Here is an 18,029-nt window from a genome sequence, read left to right on the forward strand (position 1 = left end):
TTTCCCCGCTGTCAGTGTTTAAAGCTGCATTGAAATGCATTGCTGGGACTGCTGTGCATGCTCACAGTAGTCCCCTCCATTGTGTAAGAACAGCAGTCTGGACTGTGCATACCAGTGCAGCTTTGAGTGCAGACAGTGGGAGAACTGTGAGGGGCGAGAAAATAAAAAATTGAGATCTGGATTCCTTTACTGCAGTACAACTCACATATTTTATCTGATAATAGTCCAGACTTATGGTGACAGATTCCTTTTAATGTTATATGGGTTACATATGATTCATAATACAGTACGTCAGTAAGTTTTACTAGATGGTAATAAAGTTCTACTGATTTTGTCATTTATAGCAGGGGTCATTTCAGACTGCTGAGATGTCGGAGATGGTGAGTGTACATGGATGGATGGAAGAGGCTCTGAGTTCTCAAGATGAGATGAAAGAAACCGATCAAAGACAGTCTGCATATGACATGCTATCAGGTCTCAGTCATGAAGAACATGGGAGTATTGATGGAGAAGAAGATGAAGAAGAAGAGGATGATGGAGAAAAGCCAAAAAAGAGAGGTCCAAAGAGAAAGAAGATGACCAAGGCAAGGATTGAGAGGTTCCGTGTGAGGAGAGTAAAAGCTAATGCCAGGGAGCGCTCAAGAATGCATGGACTGAATGATGCACTGGATAACCTGAGGCGGGTAATGCCTTGCTACTCTAAAACACAAAAGTTGTCCAAAATTGAGACTCTTAGACTGGCAAGAAATTACATATGGGCATTATCTGAGGTCCTAGATCAAGGGCAATCTGCAGAAGGGAAAGGTTTTATGGAAATGCTCTGTAAAGGACTCTCACAGCCTACCAGCAATCTAGTAGCTGGCTGTCTACAATTAGGACCCCAGCCCATGTTCTTGGAAAAGCATGAAGATAAGTCAAGCATTTGTGACTCATCACTTGCTTCTCATGTCTACAGTTACCAGTCTCCTGGTCTGCCAAGTCCCCCATATGGTAATATTGAAGCACACCACTTGCACTTGAAGCCTGCAACTTTCAAAACTGTTATGGACCCAATGGTAAACCATACCTTAAATTGTACAACACCTCCTTACGATGGTGCCCTTACTCCTCCACTGAGCATTACTGGCAACTTTTCCTTGAAACAAGATGGATCATCAGACTTGGACAAACCCTATGCCTTCCGATCACATTATCCTTCTCTTGCTTCTCATGGTCATGCCTCACACTTTCAAACTGCTGTTCCCAGATATGAAATTCCCATTGACATGGCCTATGAAGCGTACCCACATCATACGATTTTTACTGAGTAACTTTAAACTTACACTAACTTTATATCACCATGATTAAGCCAGAACTTTTATCTTCAACTCTAGGCATAGTAAGATGCCACCATCACCTCAAAATGCCTCCTCTGACTCTTTAGTATAGTTAGCAGGTATTGCTACTGTGTCCATGAATCTGGGTGTCTTTTGCATATTAATTTTAGCATGTTTGCTATCTCTGTATGGTTTATTGCCAGTGCACATTTTCTGATTTTGTATGACTTGAGCAGGGACATCAACATTTAGCTTTTCTTGTTATATACCTGTAAAAAATTCAGCATTTAAAGCACAATGAGTACATTCCCATGTCCCTTTCCATTCCTAGTGAGGGTAGAATATTTTCAACCAATCCTGAATGAGGAACATACAAAATACAACAGTCAGTGTATCATTGATATTACCATTGCATTTAGTTTGACAAAATCACCATCATAAGACTAAGAAGGCCATTTATCATTCTATTTACATAAGTTATTTTTTTTTTCTGGCAGTTATTTGCTGCAGGATATGTTGCATGTCTTTTTTTGCATAAAATTCTGACCACTTTCACCATATTTTACCACCAAAATGGTCTATGTTTTAGGACAAGTTCTGTGTTTTGGCGTGTTTCAAGGAGCATTTACTTTTTGCGACATTTGCAAAAGTCGCATCTCTATGCAGGGAAAACCCCTGGTGTACCTTTTAAGATGTAGGCGTACACCACATTGCACTTGTGCCAAATATATAATGACAGCATACCATTTCATAAATCTGGCGCAACCTCACAAAGCAAAGGCAGACTTAAGACTAACACCAAAACCACCGCAAATTTCCTGCTAAGTCTTTGCAGATAAATAATTTGCACTTTGCTGTGTGAGAAAATTCATAATTGATGATTGAGATCAAGGTTTGTTTTGTGCTAGAATATTGTGTCAGTGCCATTTTTAGTTTGCGCCAAATTTAGGATTTGGATTCTTAAATGTGTCAAAATCTATGATCTTTTCTAAAGTGGTGACAGGAAAATGGGACACTTTGTATCACAAAACTCCTTATTTGTGACACAATGTGCCACAGGGCTTTATACTATGAGAATTTTACACCAATTTTTCGAGCACCTTGGAAGGTGGCACATGTTTTTGTCCAAAACATGTGCCAAAAAACCTGACAAAAATTGCCCCTAAACAAGGTGCAAAATAGGACTAGGCAAAAAGTTGGCATAAAAGTTGTCTAAAAACCTAGGATGTCTGAAATGAAATAAAATTGTGGCGTACACACTTCTTATATTTGACACAGCAAGCCCGCACCAAAAATTCTGGTGCAAATCAAGACACTTTCCAGGCACAGTGACGTTGAAAAAATAACCCCAATATTTCTAAAAATCAGTTCCAAACAGATTTGTTCTCCAAATACAATCCAAATACGTACATTATGATTATAATATAAAACAATTTCAGCATCATTCCTTTATGCAGTACTGTTCAAATATAGGTATTTTTATATCCAAGGCTCTGTTCAAATAGATATTTTTTCCCTTACATCCAGAATAGCCAGAATAGAGCAGGAACCCTGACGTAAATCTTACAGACCTCATAATAAGTCAATGTGATTCACTGGAAATGGATATCATATAAGTCATGGCTTCATTAAAAATGGAAGCCATGAAAGTAATGTGTACCAAGCCAAATAATTGTGCTGTATATATGCTGTACCAGCAACCACACAGTGAAAATCAAACACAAGTAGATCGACTGAACACATTAGTGAAGCACGTCTAATTTATTTTTTAATTTATTTTGTTACAATGTTTATTATATGATGTGTAAAGTTAGAAGCTGAACCCATTTGTTGTATTAATTATGGCTTTTTGATATTATTGTTTTATATGTTTTATTTGTCTTCTGTTGCATTTATTTATTTATTCATGTTATGTTTAATTTATATTATTTATTTTAATTTATTTTTGCATGGTGTGCTGTTTCCTTATTCATTGAATACAATGTAAAGGTCATAACCCCCTAAATCCAGTCAACTATGTCTTACATTTAACTACTCCATTAACATGAGGCAAATTATGCAAGAAGTGAACTACAACCTAGGCACTGTTTTAGAATTTTTTTAATTATCTTTTAAAATCTTCATACTAGACCGGGTATTGAATCAGTAGCTCTAGGCAGAGTTGTTTGCATCCATATTATAACTTTAGTACTCACACCTGCTGTAGTTCTATGGTGATCTTGGTTCGGTTCAGTGAAACCATGTAGCGCATTACAGAGAGGTGAAGCTGGCCTTAGTCAAAGCTTCATTATTTTATCCGTGTAAATCAAAAATGGTGTCATCGAGCAATTGCTTGACAATTATTTAGCAATTATCTTGACGTTTGAAAGATATAATTTGTTAATCCAATAATTATTTGGGAAAAAAATTGATTTAAAAAAGAAATAAAAATTTGGATTTTAGTAGAAACACTAAGGGGGACATTTATCAAATCTGCTAGTCAGTTTTTGGTGTAAAAATGTGCATTTTTGGCAAATTTTGGTGACATTTTGAGACTTTCGATGAGTTTGCTACTTTTAGAAGTGGAGTGAAAAGTTGGTTGGGAATACAGATTAGAACACTTTTTTTTCTCTTATTTATGAGACTTTTTAAAAAGTTGTAAAAATGTTGGTTCGCCAGGCAACCCTGGAGTGCTTTCGCTGACATTGGTGAAACCACACACGTGCCAAATTTAATAAAAACAATCTTCAGTCTTAAAAATGGCCTCAAATGCAAATACAATGATAAAATGCCGCCCCCCCCCCCCCCCTTCCCCTCCCCCGGAATTCCTAAAAGCTGGCCTTGGAGCTTACTTAGGTTTATAAGAAAAGCACATCACTGACGCTATGCAATTTGTATTCTTCTTCTAGCCATGGATCTTTTTGTGTCCCCTCTTGCCTACTGTCCGTTCTTGCAAACTCTGCCATTTTATAACCGTCTGCTTCTTACCCCGTTACCCCGTTAGAATAATGCATTATATTTTGTGTAGACATACATGCAAATATTGGTATTCTTAGGGATGAAACCGGTCATAAAGACAATTCCTGAGACCTCTGTTTTATACTGGATATAGAAAAAGTTTTATTCTTTTGTAAAGAAATTCAAAAGCATTTTTGACACCAATAAAGATGTAAAACTTGTTCATCGTGGTTATATGCTATTTCCATGAATTACCTTTGCTGTGTGAACACAGGGTTTTTAGTTCCAGTGCCATCAGTGCTGCTATTTCGCTAGATTGGGCAACTGCCAGGTGCCAGCTGATTGTCTCCCACACAGATCTGGCGTCCAGATATGCTTCTATCACAATTAAAATAACATGTTAAATCAGGAAAATACAGAAAGCACAAGGCTGGGTTCACATCTTCTGCAAACAAAAAAAATAATCCAAATATGCTGCATACAGAGCATGCTGTGGATTTTAAAATGTGTCCCCATGCCTTAAAACATTTGCAGATTTGTTTCTGCAGGGTGGGATATTTTTGAAAACCCCATCCACTTGCATTAGTACTGTACACTGTTGCAGATTTTGTGTGAAACTCCAAAATTAAAATCCACAAGTATGCCAGACATGAACCCAGCTTTGCTGGTCAGTTAGAGTGGGGGTCTACAGTATTTGGCTGATTACATTCCTTGGAACGTGCTTCATACGTATTTGTGCTTGCTGTAAAACAGTGTATAAAGGATATTTCACATAAGCACCCAGAATGCTGATAGAACAGAGCACATTTATAGCTTGGGGTCCTCCTAAAGTTGAAATAATTGGGTACTAAGATTTCCTGCAATTCTCAAACCTGATGAATCCATTATATTACTGTATTCCTGAGTGACACCTTTCACTCGGCCTCATAATCATAGTGAAATTTCCATAACTCCTATTGGCTAACCAGGATCGGGGGAGCCGGATGGTGTATGTGGCAGCTCCGGTCCTCCTGATTGATCCGAGGCTACTGCATATTAGTTCGTATGATAGGAACAGTGACATTCTCATCGACTCCAGTGCTAATGTATTGGAGTCTATGAGAGAAGCAATCTAATGATTGATTGTTCGAGTTCCCTAGAGGAACTATTAAAAAGTGTAAAAAAAAAAAAAAAGTTATTAAAAAAATAAAAGAATATAAAATTTCCAAGTACTTAATCTCATAACATTTGTGTCAAATCAGTATTAGTGTTTTTGGCGCGAATATTCGAATCGCGAATATTAATCGCGAATATCGGTACTTCGAGAATTCGCGAATATTTAGAATATAGTGCTATATATTCGTAATTTTGAATATTCTAGATATTTTTTTCATCAGTAACCTTCCTTCTTGCTTGTAGGCCAATGAGAAGGCTGCAATGTCTTTGTCTGAGCTTAACAACATCCCTAGCAACCAATAGGAAAGCTGCCTACCCCTTACTATATAAGAACCTCCCCAGCAGCCATTTTCTACAGTTTTTTAAAGTTCTGAGAGAGAGAGAGAGCAGTGGCATTGCTGTGCTCTGTGCTTTCCACACTACATTGGATAAATAGTTAGATAGCTTATATATATAATACAGATAGTTAGTGGGAGATGTCAGAGTAGGTTATATCCTGATATAGTGTAGCTGTTGCAGTGCAGGGTGTTAGGTAGTGTGATAGGTTCTGCTGTCCATACATACATGCAGACCTGCTAAAATGTGGTGTCACGTATTGCGCCAAAATATGCGCATCATTATTGCCTATTAGCGCATTTGCGAATATATTGGAGCACTCTAACTGCATATAAAGCCATTTTTAATGTTCTGCCGTGCCAACCATTTTCTCCAGTCTCAGGAAACTTCTAGCAGCTTGGAAAATGTAGGAAAAGTGACCCACGCCTGTATTTCGCGCACATTAAGCGAATATTACATTGCCGATTTTTCACAATCAAGAAAATAATCTCGAATTCGCGAATATATGATGAATATTTACCCAAATATTCATGAAATTTCACGAATTCGAATATAGCCCCTGCCGCTCATCACTAGTCAGTATCAGTAGGCAAGATCCTGTGTCCAGCTGGGGTGGTAGGATTATTTTCTTGTGCCAAATCCACCAAATCTGGAGAGTTTTTCTTCTGTTGATACATTGACATCATGCAGCACCTGAAGTAAGGCGGCATTATATCGATATTGTCAGTAACATAGAAACATAGAAACATAGAATGTGTCGGCAGATAAGAACCATTTGGCCCATCTAGTCTGCCCAATATACTGAGTACTATGGATAGCCCCTGGCCCTATCTTATATGAAGGATGGCCTTATGCCTATCCCATGCATGCTTAAACTCCTTCACTGTATTTGCAGCTACCACTTCTGCAGGAAGGCTATTCCATGCATCCACTACTCTCTCAGTAAAGTAATACTTCCTGATATTACTTTTAAACCTTTGCCCCTCTAATTTAAAACTATGTCCTCTTGTAGCAGTTTTTCTTCTTTTAAATATTCTCTCCTCTTTTACCTTGTTGATTCCCTTTATGTATTTAAAAGTTTCTATCATATCCCCTCTGTCTCGTCTTTCTACCAAGCTATACATGTTAAGGTCCTTTAATCTTTTCTGGTAAGTTTTATCCTGCAATCCATGTACCAGTTTAGTAGCTCTTCTCTGAACTCTCTCCAAAGTATCAATATCCTTCTGGAGATATGGTCTTCAGTACTGAGCACAATACTCCAAATTAGGTCTCACTATTGCTCTGTAGAGCGGCATGAGCACCTCCCTCTTTCTACCTGTAATTCCTCTCCCTATACACCCAAGCATTCTGCTAGCATTTCCTGCTGCTCTATGACATTGTCTGCCTACCTTTAAGTCTTCTGAAATAATGGCCCCTAAATCCCTTTCCTCAGAGACTGTATCACTGATTTTATATTCTGCTCTTGGGTTTTTACGCCCTAGGTGCATTATCTTGCACTTATCAACATTAAATTTTAGTTGCTAGATTTTTGACCATTCCTCTAGTTTTCCTAAATCCTTTTCCATTTGGTGTATCCCTCCAGGAACATCAACCCTGTTACAACACTTTGTGTCATCAGCAAAAAGACACACCTTACCATCGAGGCCTTCTGCAATTTCACTGATAAAGATATTAAACAATATGGGTCACAGAACAGATCCCTGAGGTACCCCACTGGTAACAAGACCTTGGTCTGAATATACTCCATTGACTACAACCCTCTGTTGCCTGTCCCTCAGCCACTGCCTAATCCATTCAACAATATGGGAGTCCAAGCCCAAAGCCTTCTGTGTGGGACAGTATCAAAAGCCTTACTGAAGTCTAGATAAGCGATGTCTACTGCACCTCTTCCATCTATTATTTTAGTCACCTCATCTAAAAAATCAATAAGATTAGTTTGACATGATCTCCCTGAAGTAAACCCATGCTGTTTTTCATCTTTCAATCCATGGGATTTTAGATGTTCCACAATCCTCTCCTTAAGTATGGTTTCCATTAATTTCCCCACTATTGATGTCAGGCTTACTGGCCTATAGTTGCCCGATTCCTCCCTACTACCTTTCTTGTGAATGGGCACAACATTTGCTCATTTCCAATCTTCTGGGACGACTCCTGTTGCCAGTGATTGGTTAAATAAATCTGTTAATGGTTTTGCTAGTTCACCGCTGAGCTCTTTTAATAGCTTTGGGTGTATCCCATCAGGCCCCTGTGACTTATTTGTATTGATTTTAGACAGCTGACTTAGAACCTCTTCCTCTGTAAAGACACATGCATCAAAATATTCATTAGTCTTCTTTCCTAACTGAGGTCCTTTTCCTTCATTTTCCTTTGTAAAGACTGAACAGAAGTATTCATTGAGGCAGTCAGCTAGTTCTTTATCTTCTTCCATATACCTTCCTTCTTTTGTTTTTAATTTTGTAATTCCTTGTTTTAGTTCCCTTTTTTCATTTATGTATCTGAAGAATGCCTTATCGCCTTTTTTCCCTGACTGAGCTAATTTCTCTTCTGCCTGTGCTTTAGAAGCTCTTATAAAACTTGTTTGGCCTCTCTCTGCCTAATCTTATAAATTTGCCTGTCATCCTCGTTTTTTTTTTTTTATAATTCCTAAATGCTATCTTTTTGTTTTTAATGATTTTGGCCACTTCTGCTGAGTACCACAGTGGTCTCTTCCTTTTTTTGCTTTTACTGACAAGCCTAATGCAATTTTCTGTTGCCTTCAATAGTGCCTCTTTTAAGTAGTCCTATTTCTCCTGGACTCCAATGAAACTGTTCCAATCTGATAGGGACTCGTATACCACTAATCTAATTTTAGAAAAGTCTGTTTTTCTAAAATCTAAAACTTTTGTTTTTGTGTGGTGTGACTCAGTCACTGTACTTATAGTAAACCACACTGACTGGTGATCACTAGATCCCAAGCTTTCCCCTACAGTAATATCATATACCAAATTCCCATTTGTGAATACTAAATCTAAAATTGCCTCCTTCCAGGTTGGCTCCTCAACTACTTGCTGTAGAGATAATCCCAGTAGGGAATTTAGAATATCTGTACTCCTGGCAGAACTAGCTATTTTGGTTTTCCAGTTTACATCTGGAAGATTGAATTCTCCCATAATGATAACTTCCCCCTTCAATGTCATTTTAGCTATTTCCTCAACTAGTAGATCATCTAATTCTTTGACTTGGCTAGGTGGTCTATATATCACACCTACACGAGTTACCTTATGATTATCAAGCTGCAAGGTAACCCAAACTGACTCTAAATTGTTCTCGCTAACTTGTATCAAATTAGATTTTATGCTGTCTTTCACATACAGGGCCACCCCTCCCCCTTCTTGACTTCTCTGTCCCTGTATAGAGAGAACCCTGGTATTGATATATCCCAGTCATTACTCCCCTTGAACCACGTCTCAGTAACAGCCACTACATCTATATTCTCAGATGCCATTATAGCCTCAAGTTCATTGATCTTATTCCCTAAACTGCGAGCATTTGTAGATAAGAATCTGAGCTTGTCATTTCTTAACCTTTGTGCTACTGGCATCTTCTGGCATTGTTCCGGGGGGCAGTCGGACTGCTGGATTATCACTGTTTTGCCCCCCTTTCCTAGTTTAAATGCTCCTTAGCAAATACTTGGAACTGTTCACCGAGGACATTCGTTCCTTTGAGAGAAAGATGCAAACCATCTTTCTTGTACAGTTCTTTTCCAAGAGCTAACATGAGACACAAAGCCAAACCCTTGGTTCCGACACCATTCACCTAGCCATACATTGAATTCCTTAATGCGCATCTTCCTGTCATGCTGAAGGTTATGCACAGGCAAAACTGCAGAGAATGAAACAGTTGATGCAACCTCCCGTATATCCTTTCCAAATGTCTGAAAAGCTTCTTTCACCTTTGAAACCTCATTGCAAGCCAGATCGTTTGTCCCAAGATGGACAATAACATCCACTTCCCTTTCCTGCTTTGCTTGCCTAACAATATTAAGGATCCGTCGTCTATCCCTGCTAGCGGTAGCACCAGGGAGACATCTCACAACACCTCTTATGATGGAATCGCCCACCAACAGCTGCTTACTATCAGTCCTCACCTTCTCCTTTTTGTCTTTTGCTGCAGTCTTGCATACTTTAGGCATGGGAGATGATTGTTTCTCAGTAACATTTGTGTAACTGAATGCAGAATGTATTCAATGTCAGTTTTAGCCAAGTACCAGGAAATGTGTGAAAAAAGGAGTAAACAGGGATCTTGGCTTGTAGTCTGTTTTCATGAATACATTGGAGTCGTGATAGGCAAGATCGTGCTTGGAAACCAAATTCAAGTACACTGCATGGTACAACGCTTGAGTACTTTATGTGCCCAGGCAAGTAAACTTCACTTATATTGTCCAAGAGAACCCTTATTAAAGCATGCCCACAGACAATGGCTATGTTGCCTTAATTTACTGAAGCCTTGAGATACAGAATTATTGAGAATGAGATGGAAAATGTCCCTTTAGCCCCATGTACTTTTCTATATATTGAGTTCTAGAACATTTAGCACATCTTCTGTTTTCAGTAGCTGCAGCCCCTTGTTATGGCACATCTACAGTGCAGTAAGACTAGGTATTAAAGGGGTTATCTAACCCCTATAATGACCCCACAAATGCCCAGGCACCTCATACAGGTTATATGGGGGTGCGCCAATACCAGTCCGCGAAGGGGACGAGCCACGATGCTAGGTAAGCTTGTCCCCATCGCAGCCTACTATTGGCTGCCCCTAAATCCCCCTCTTTGCATATACTTCAGACGTATATCATTCAAAGCAGATTTTGATAGATGAGAAGAATACTACTCACACTTCTGAAGAACCTTTGGTACTTTCATTACTTTATTCTTCAAAATTAAAAGTGTTGCATGGCTCGCAGGCCTATATATTCAGAGAACGCTAAGTTGTAGCACATACATTCAAGCGTTCCCCTTAGGCCTGTTTACAGGCCGTTTTTTGCGTGCTGTATACGATCCCTATACGGAACCATTTATTTCAATGGTTCCGCAAAATAAACGGAATGTACTCCGTATGCATTCCATGTCCGTATTTCCGTTTTTCTGTTCCGTTGAAAGATAGAACATGTCCTATTATTGCCCGCAAATCACGTCCCGTGGCTCCATTCAAGTTAATGGGTCAGCAAAAGAAAAACGGAACACATACGGAAATGCATCCGTATGTTTTCCGTATCCATTTCATTTTTGCGGAACCATCTATTGAAAATTTTATGCCCAGCCCAATTTTTTATATGTAATTACTGTATACTGTATATGCCATGTGGAAAAACGGAACAGAAACGGAAACATAACGGAAACAAAAAACGGAACAACGGATCCATGAAAAACGGACCGCAAAACACTGAAAAAGACATACAGTCGTGTGAAAGAGACCCTAATCATGCGTGAAGATCAGGTGTAACCAATTAACTTAAGTAGTCAAAGGTATGGTCGTAGTCTGATTTAAGTTCCTATTTTTATTTAAAAACACTCCATTAGTTACACTGTGACCATATCACAAAAATACTCTGAAACCATCATTTACCCCTTTAGTTTTAATGTTTCCCTTTTAGTAATCCATCTACCGTAGTCTCATGTTGCAATAATTTACGTTTATTATCTTCAGCAGTTGTCCCCGATCTAATATACTCTAATATTACCCATTTTATTTCATTCCATTTATGTTTCCTTTCCTGACAATGTTGCAACAATGTGGTTTCTTGGTATTTATTTTTATCCTTTTCTTCTTTTTTGCTGTCTGTGGACTCCATATCTCTCTTTATATTTGATTTGTGTTCATTAAGTCTTACTCGTATCTCTCTTTTTGTTTGTCCGATATACCACATGCTACAAGGGCATCTTAAGCCATATATAACGTTCTTAGTCATACAGATAGCATAGTGGTACATGGGAATTTCATATCCTTTTCTAGGGTGATTAAATTTAAAAAAATCCACCAAAAAAATTAAAATCTGTAACATCATTATTTGGCACAAAGCCTAAACCTTTTTCCAACACTGAATATTCATGATCAATTAGTGTTCGATCAGAAATATTAACAACGAGCGATTCTTTTATTTCTTATTTGTCCTTCCTTCTTTCGATATCTTTTTCATTATATTGTCTTCGCTTTCTATTTCTGAATGACCACTGTCCTCTAATCCCCTTGTTGTATCTGAGTTTTTTTGTTGTATATCTTTATTGTAAACATGTCATGGACGTTCCCGTGGCAGGTACCAGGAGATCGGAGAGCAAAATTGGTGTCAATGGACAACGTAATCCCCTGGGAATGCGCTGGACTTTAATATATCTCTAATGCTGGTATGTACGAAGAAAATTTCATTTTTGGCCCAGGAAAATTACAAACTACGTCAACATGGCTATGCTATGTGGACGATATTTTTTTATTATGGAAAGACACTGAACAATCCATTTTGACATTTATTGAATATCTGAATACATGTCACGAATCTATTAAATTTCAGTTACATTATCATCCTTCCACTATACAATTTTTGGATGTGGAAATTACAAAAGATGATAAAGGGGATTTTAACACCATATTATATTCTAAACCTACTGATCGTAACAATTGTGAGGTAGTGACGGACCTCATGGTAGGGGAGATTCATGGCAGGAGTTTCCATGTCTTCCCCGTCAGTCATCAGTTCTGAGGCAGCACCAGGTGCCACAATCAGTCTGGGATGAGGCCAGCCCAGACTGTCAGTCAGAGGGAGAGAGTCTTCGTGAAACAGAGTCCTGCTGGAGGCTCTGTACGAGTGGTCTCAGCCGGGCTGGCTGAGGGGCCACAGGGCTAGGTGCTAGCCGGAACATTGGGGAACGCTGTGACGCCTGGGCGCAAGGGTCACAAGTCCGGAGTCGGGAGGACTACTGGGCCACACTCCCCCATAAAGGTACTGGACTTGAGACCGTGTGGGAACTGTGCTCTGTACAGCCAGGAGGCCGATGGACATTAGGCTGGGAAAGCCGCATGTTGTGACCGTGTGTGAACGGTGCTTTAGGTGAGTCAGGGATATGTTATGTTTAGTTAGAGTCCAGCCGGGCGAGTGTTTATTATTTTGTATAATTGTTTATGCTTACGCGGATGTGCCGCAATAAAGCACAGTGTTTGGACCCTAAACTTGGTGTCTGGCGAAGATATCTGTGAGAATGACCCCAGAAAGAGAGCTAATCCTCCACACAATACATTACTTTATACGAGTCACCATGCCCGACATATTTTTAGAGGCATACCAAAAAGTCAGTTAATACGTGTTAAACGTATAACGAAAACATATCATGATTACACAAAACAAAAAATTTATTGACACAAAAATTTATTAAATGAGGATATCCAAACAACATGATAGATAATATAAAAAAAAGAAGTGGACCAAGTTCCAAGAGACATTTTAATCGTTAGGAAAACTACTAAAAACGCAAAAGACCGCCCAGTATACATTGGTACGTTTGATCGTCATGCAACATTGATTAAAAAAACTATTAATAAATATTGGGATATACTACAACATGATAAGAAGTATGGAAGATTGTTTAAATTAATACCTAATTTTGCATATCGAAAAGGGAAAACAATAGGAAATAAATTGATTAAGGGGGATATAAAAATACAAAAGAAAGATCGGCAATCGTTACTTGCCACACAAAAAAAGGGCACATTCCCATGCCTATCCTGTATGAATTGTAACCAAATATTAAAAGGACACACAATTAATAACCCTAGAAAAGGATATGAAATTCCCATGTACCACTATGCTATCTGTATGACTAAAAACGTTATACAGTATATGGCTTAAGATGCCCTTGTAGCATGTGGTATATCGGACAAACAAAAAGAGAGATACGAGTAAGACTTCATGAACACAAATCAAATATAAAGAGATTAGTGTTAATCGAGCACCAAGGTGCTCGTGTAGAACACTTCGTGATGCTCTGGTGTTCTACCGAGCACAATGGATTAAAATGGGAGAACCCCAGGCACCCCCTGCTCTGAAAAGGGGAGGGTGTCGGGACTCTAGACTCTAGTTCGGCTTAGGAGTCCCTGCTCTGACTCCATATATAGCTATATCCACATATGAAGTCAGTGCTTAGGGACACCCCATTGTATTTAAATCTAATTTCTGAAAAGTTTCTGCCAGGATTTGAACTCCCAACTTTGTACATTAGAGGGCAAGGACCTTATCCACTCAGTTATAAATCTGAATGCTAAACTGTGTCAGGAAAAACCTCATAGTAGTTTTTGATCTAGTGATTATTCCTATTCAGCAGAAGACTTATTTTATATTTCTGTGCTCGATCAACACTAAATGAGATATATGGAGTCCACAGACAGCAAAAAAGAAGAAAAGGATAAAAATAAATACCAAGAAACCACATTGTTGCAACATTGTCAGGAAAGGAAACATAAATGGAATGAAATAAAATAGGTAATATTAGAGTATATTAGACTGGGGACAACTCCTGAAGATAATAAATGTAAATTATTGCAACATGAGACTAGATGGATTACTAAAATGGAAACATTAAAACCAAAGGGGGTTAATGACATGTAATTTCAGGGTATTTTTGTGATATTGTCACAGTGTAACTAATGGATTGTTTTTAAATAAGAATAGGAACTTAAATCAGACTACGTCCATACCTTTGAATACTTAAGGTCGTTGGTTACACCTGATCTTCACGCATGAGTAAGGGGGCGTGACTCCCGAAACGTCGCGCTTGAATGTATGTGCTACAACGTTGCGTTCTCTGAATATATAGGCCTGTGAGCCATGCAACACTTTTAATTTTGAAGAATAAAGTAATGAAAGTACCAAAGGTTCTTCAGAAGTGTGAGTAGTATTTTTCTCATCTATCAAAATCTTCTTTGAATGATATACAGCTGAAGAATATGCAAAGATTGTGATTGCGGAGTCAGAGTGAGACTCTAAGTCAACCTGTTGTTAAATAACATACGGAAGTATATAGATTGATTACCCCAAATCCCCCTCCCGTAGTCGCTGGATGTTTTGATCCGCGTGACGGCAGACGTGCGGGAATCAGGTGCAACCGCGGGTGTCCGGGAGCGGAGTAAGTGTCACGGATGGTGTACAGGAAACAAGATAATACAATACAAACAATGACTCACTGGACCCACAACTAAGGAACAAAAGGGAGACCCCTGCAATCGACCTGCCGCTCTCCCTTATTGCTCAGCCTATGCGACCACCACAAAGGTGGATGGGCGCATATCCACGTACCTCGGCTATCTTAGACCTGAAGGCCCTACAATAGTGAGGGGACACGACCACCGGCTCCCTACACAGACACGGAGGGAGTCAGGGTCACCTGGATCCAGAAAACAGAAAATCATAAATACAAAAACAGAACTTATCTTGCAGACGACTGTGGACAGGGAACTGGGAACTGGGAGCTGGGAGCTGGGAACTGGAACAGCATGCACACACACTCCAGGAAGTTGTATCAGCCGCACACTACTGCCTTATGGGTAGGAATTTAAAGGGAAGTAATCAGTCCGACTGCATGACAGCTGAGATAGACTAACGAGGTGAGGAACAGAAACCAAAACAAAGAAACTCAAGGAGGAGGATCTGGACGGCTCCTGTCAGAGCTTCTCAGCTGTCTGGTTGTGACAGTACCCCTCCCTCTAGGAGTGGACTCCGGACACTCAGGGCCCACCTTCTCAGGATGGGACCTATGGAAAGCCCTGATGAGACGAGAGGCCTTAATGTCCGTCACTGGGACCCACATCCTCTCCTCAGGACCATAACCCTCCCAATGAACGAGGTACTGGAGGGAACCGCGGACAAGACGAGAATCCACAATCCTAGAGACCTGAAATTCAAGATTTCCATCAACAATAATCGGAGGAGGAGGCAAAGGCGAGGGTACAATAGGTTGAACATAAGGTTTCAATAAGGACTTATGGAAAACATTATGGATCTTCCAAGTCTGAGGAAGATCAAGACGGTAGGCAACAGGATTGATGACAGACAGGATCTTGTAAGGCCCAATAAACCTAGGACCCAACTTCCAGGAGGGAACCTTCAACTTGATATTCTTGGTAGACAGCCACACCAAATCACCAACATTCAGGTCCGGACCAGGCACACGTCTCCTATCCGCCACACGCTTATATCTCTCACTCATGTTTTTTAGATTATCCTGAATCTTTTGCCAAATAGATGACAAAGACGAGGAGAATCTGTCCTCATCAGGCAAACCAGAAGAGCCCTCTCCAGAGAAAGTCCCAAACTGCGGATGAAACCCATATGCACCAAAAAATGGTGACTTATCAGAGGACTCCTGACGACGGTTATTTAAAGCAAACTCAGCAAGGGACAAAAAAGAACACCAATCCTCCTGATTCTCCGCCACAAAACAGCGCAGATATGTCTCCAGATTCTGATTGACACGCTCTGTCTGGCCATTCGACTGCGGATGGAAAGCAGAAGAGAATGACAAGCGAACCCCCAAGCGAGAACAGAAGGCCTTCCAGAATCTGGAAACAAACTGCGTGCCCCTATCAGAGACTATGTCTGAAGGAATCCCATGCAATTTGACAATGTGGTCAACAAATGCCTGCGCCAGCGTCTTAGCATTGGGCAAACCAGGAAAAGGGATAAAATGCACCATTTTGCTAAAACGGTCCACCACCACCAGAATCACAGACTTCCCCGAGGAACGAGGCAAGTCCGTTATGAAGTCCATGGACAGATGTGTCCAAGGACGGGAAGGAATGGGCAAAGGAAGGAGAGGACCTGATGGCCGTGAATAAGGGACCTTGGCACGAGAGCAAGTCTCGCAAGCTGCCACAAAACCCTCAACCGACTTACGAAGCGCAGGCCACCAGAATCTCCGGGCAATGAGATCCAGTGTGGCTCTTGTCCCCGGGTGCCCAGCAAGGACCGTATCGTGGTGTTCTTTAAAAATCTTGTGTCTCAAAGCGAGAGGCACAAACAACCTCCCAGGAGGACAAAGATCAGGAGCTTCTGACTGAGCTGCCTGCACCTCTGCCTCCAATTCAGGAAAAAGAGCAGAGACCACCACACCTTCAGCCAAAATGGGACCCGGGTCTTCAAAATTCCCACCTCCCGGGAAACAACGTGATAGGGCATCTGCCTTCACATTCTTAACCCCAGGGCGGAACGTAACAACAAAATTAAACCTTGAAAAGAACAAAGACCATCTGGCCTGTCTCGGGTTCAGACGCTTGGCTGACTCCAAGTAGGCCAGATTTTTATGGTCAGTAAACACGGTAATAGGGTGTCTGGCTCCCTCTAGCCAATGGCGCCATTCCTCAAAAGCCAACTTGATGGCCAACAATTCCCTATCTCCCACATCATAATTTCTCTCTGCGGAGGAGAGCTTCTTTGAGAAAAAGGCACACGGTTGCCATTTGGCAGGAGAGGAACCCTGAGACAAGACCGCACCCACCCCTACCTCAGAAGCATCAACCTCAACTATGAAGGGTAACGAAACATCAGGTTGTACTAGGATGGGAGCGGAAGCAAAACTCTCCTTGATATTAGAAAAGGCCTTACGCGCCTCTACCGACCAGGAAGAAAAATCTACCCCCTTTCTGGTCATATCAGTGAGTGGTTTAACAACAGAGGAATAATTCAAAATAAATTTCCTGTAATAATTAGCAAAGCCCAAAAAACGCATCAGCGCCTTCTGATTCTCAGGAAGCTCCCACTCAAGCACAGCGCGAACCTTCTCGGGGTCCATGCGAAAACCAGAAGCGGAGACAAGAAACCCCAGAAATTGGATCTCTGGAACCGCAAACACACATTTTTCCAGTTTCGCGTATAATTTATTCTCCCGCAGGATGAGTAAGACCTGACATAAGTGCAGCGTACTCAAGTTGTGTGCAATAGGTGTTTCTGGGTGATGTAGTGCAATAGACACTAACCTGGTACAGCTGACTCTCTGCAAGGGCAGGTATAGGTAGAAATAGTTCGTGACGCCAGTGCACGCCGTTTGCAGATGCAGGAATAAATTGAGGAAACGTAGCTTTAAAACAGAACTCCAACTTTAGTAGTTTTGCAAGCAGAGACAATAGTGGAAATGCAGTTCCTAAGCATACAGTCGATTTTGCAATTCGGTCGATGCAGGCAATTCAGTTACAGCAAGGTAATTACAGAGTGTTGAACACAGGACTTGCAGCACAGGAGCTAGCACTCTATTTCTGTCTGATCCTGGAATA

The 18,029-nt window shown here is 40.4% G+C and overlaps 1 protein-coding gene across 1 annotated transcript; it reads left to right on the forward strand.

Annotated features, from left to right (window-relative positions):
* Window positions 1-355: 355 nt before the first annotated feature.
* Window positions 356-1,310, forward strand: NEUROD4 (neuronal differentiation 4). Its single transcript, XM_040422288.1, has one exon. It carries the CDS (start codon window positions 369-371, stop codon window positions 1,308-1,310), a length of 942 nt encoding a protein of 313 aa, XP_040278222.1. The 5' UTR covers window positions 356-368.
* The last annotated feature ends 16,719 nt before the right edge of the window (window positions 1,311-18,029 follow it).

This window comes from Bufo bufo, chromosome 3 (assembly GCF_905171765.1).
Source record: "Bufo bufo chromosome 3, aBufBuf1.1, whole genome shotgun sequence".
Classification (NCBI taxonomy): Eukaryota; Metazoa; Chordata; class Amphibia; order Anura; family Bufonidae; genus Bufo; species Bufo bufo.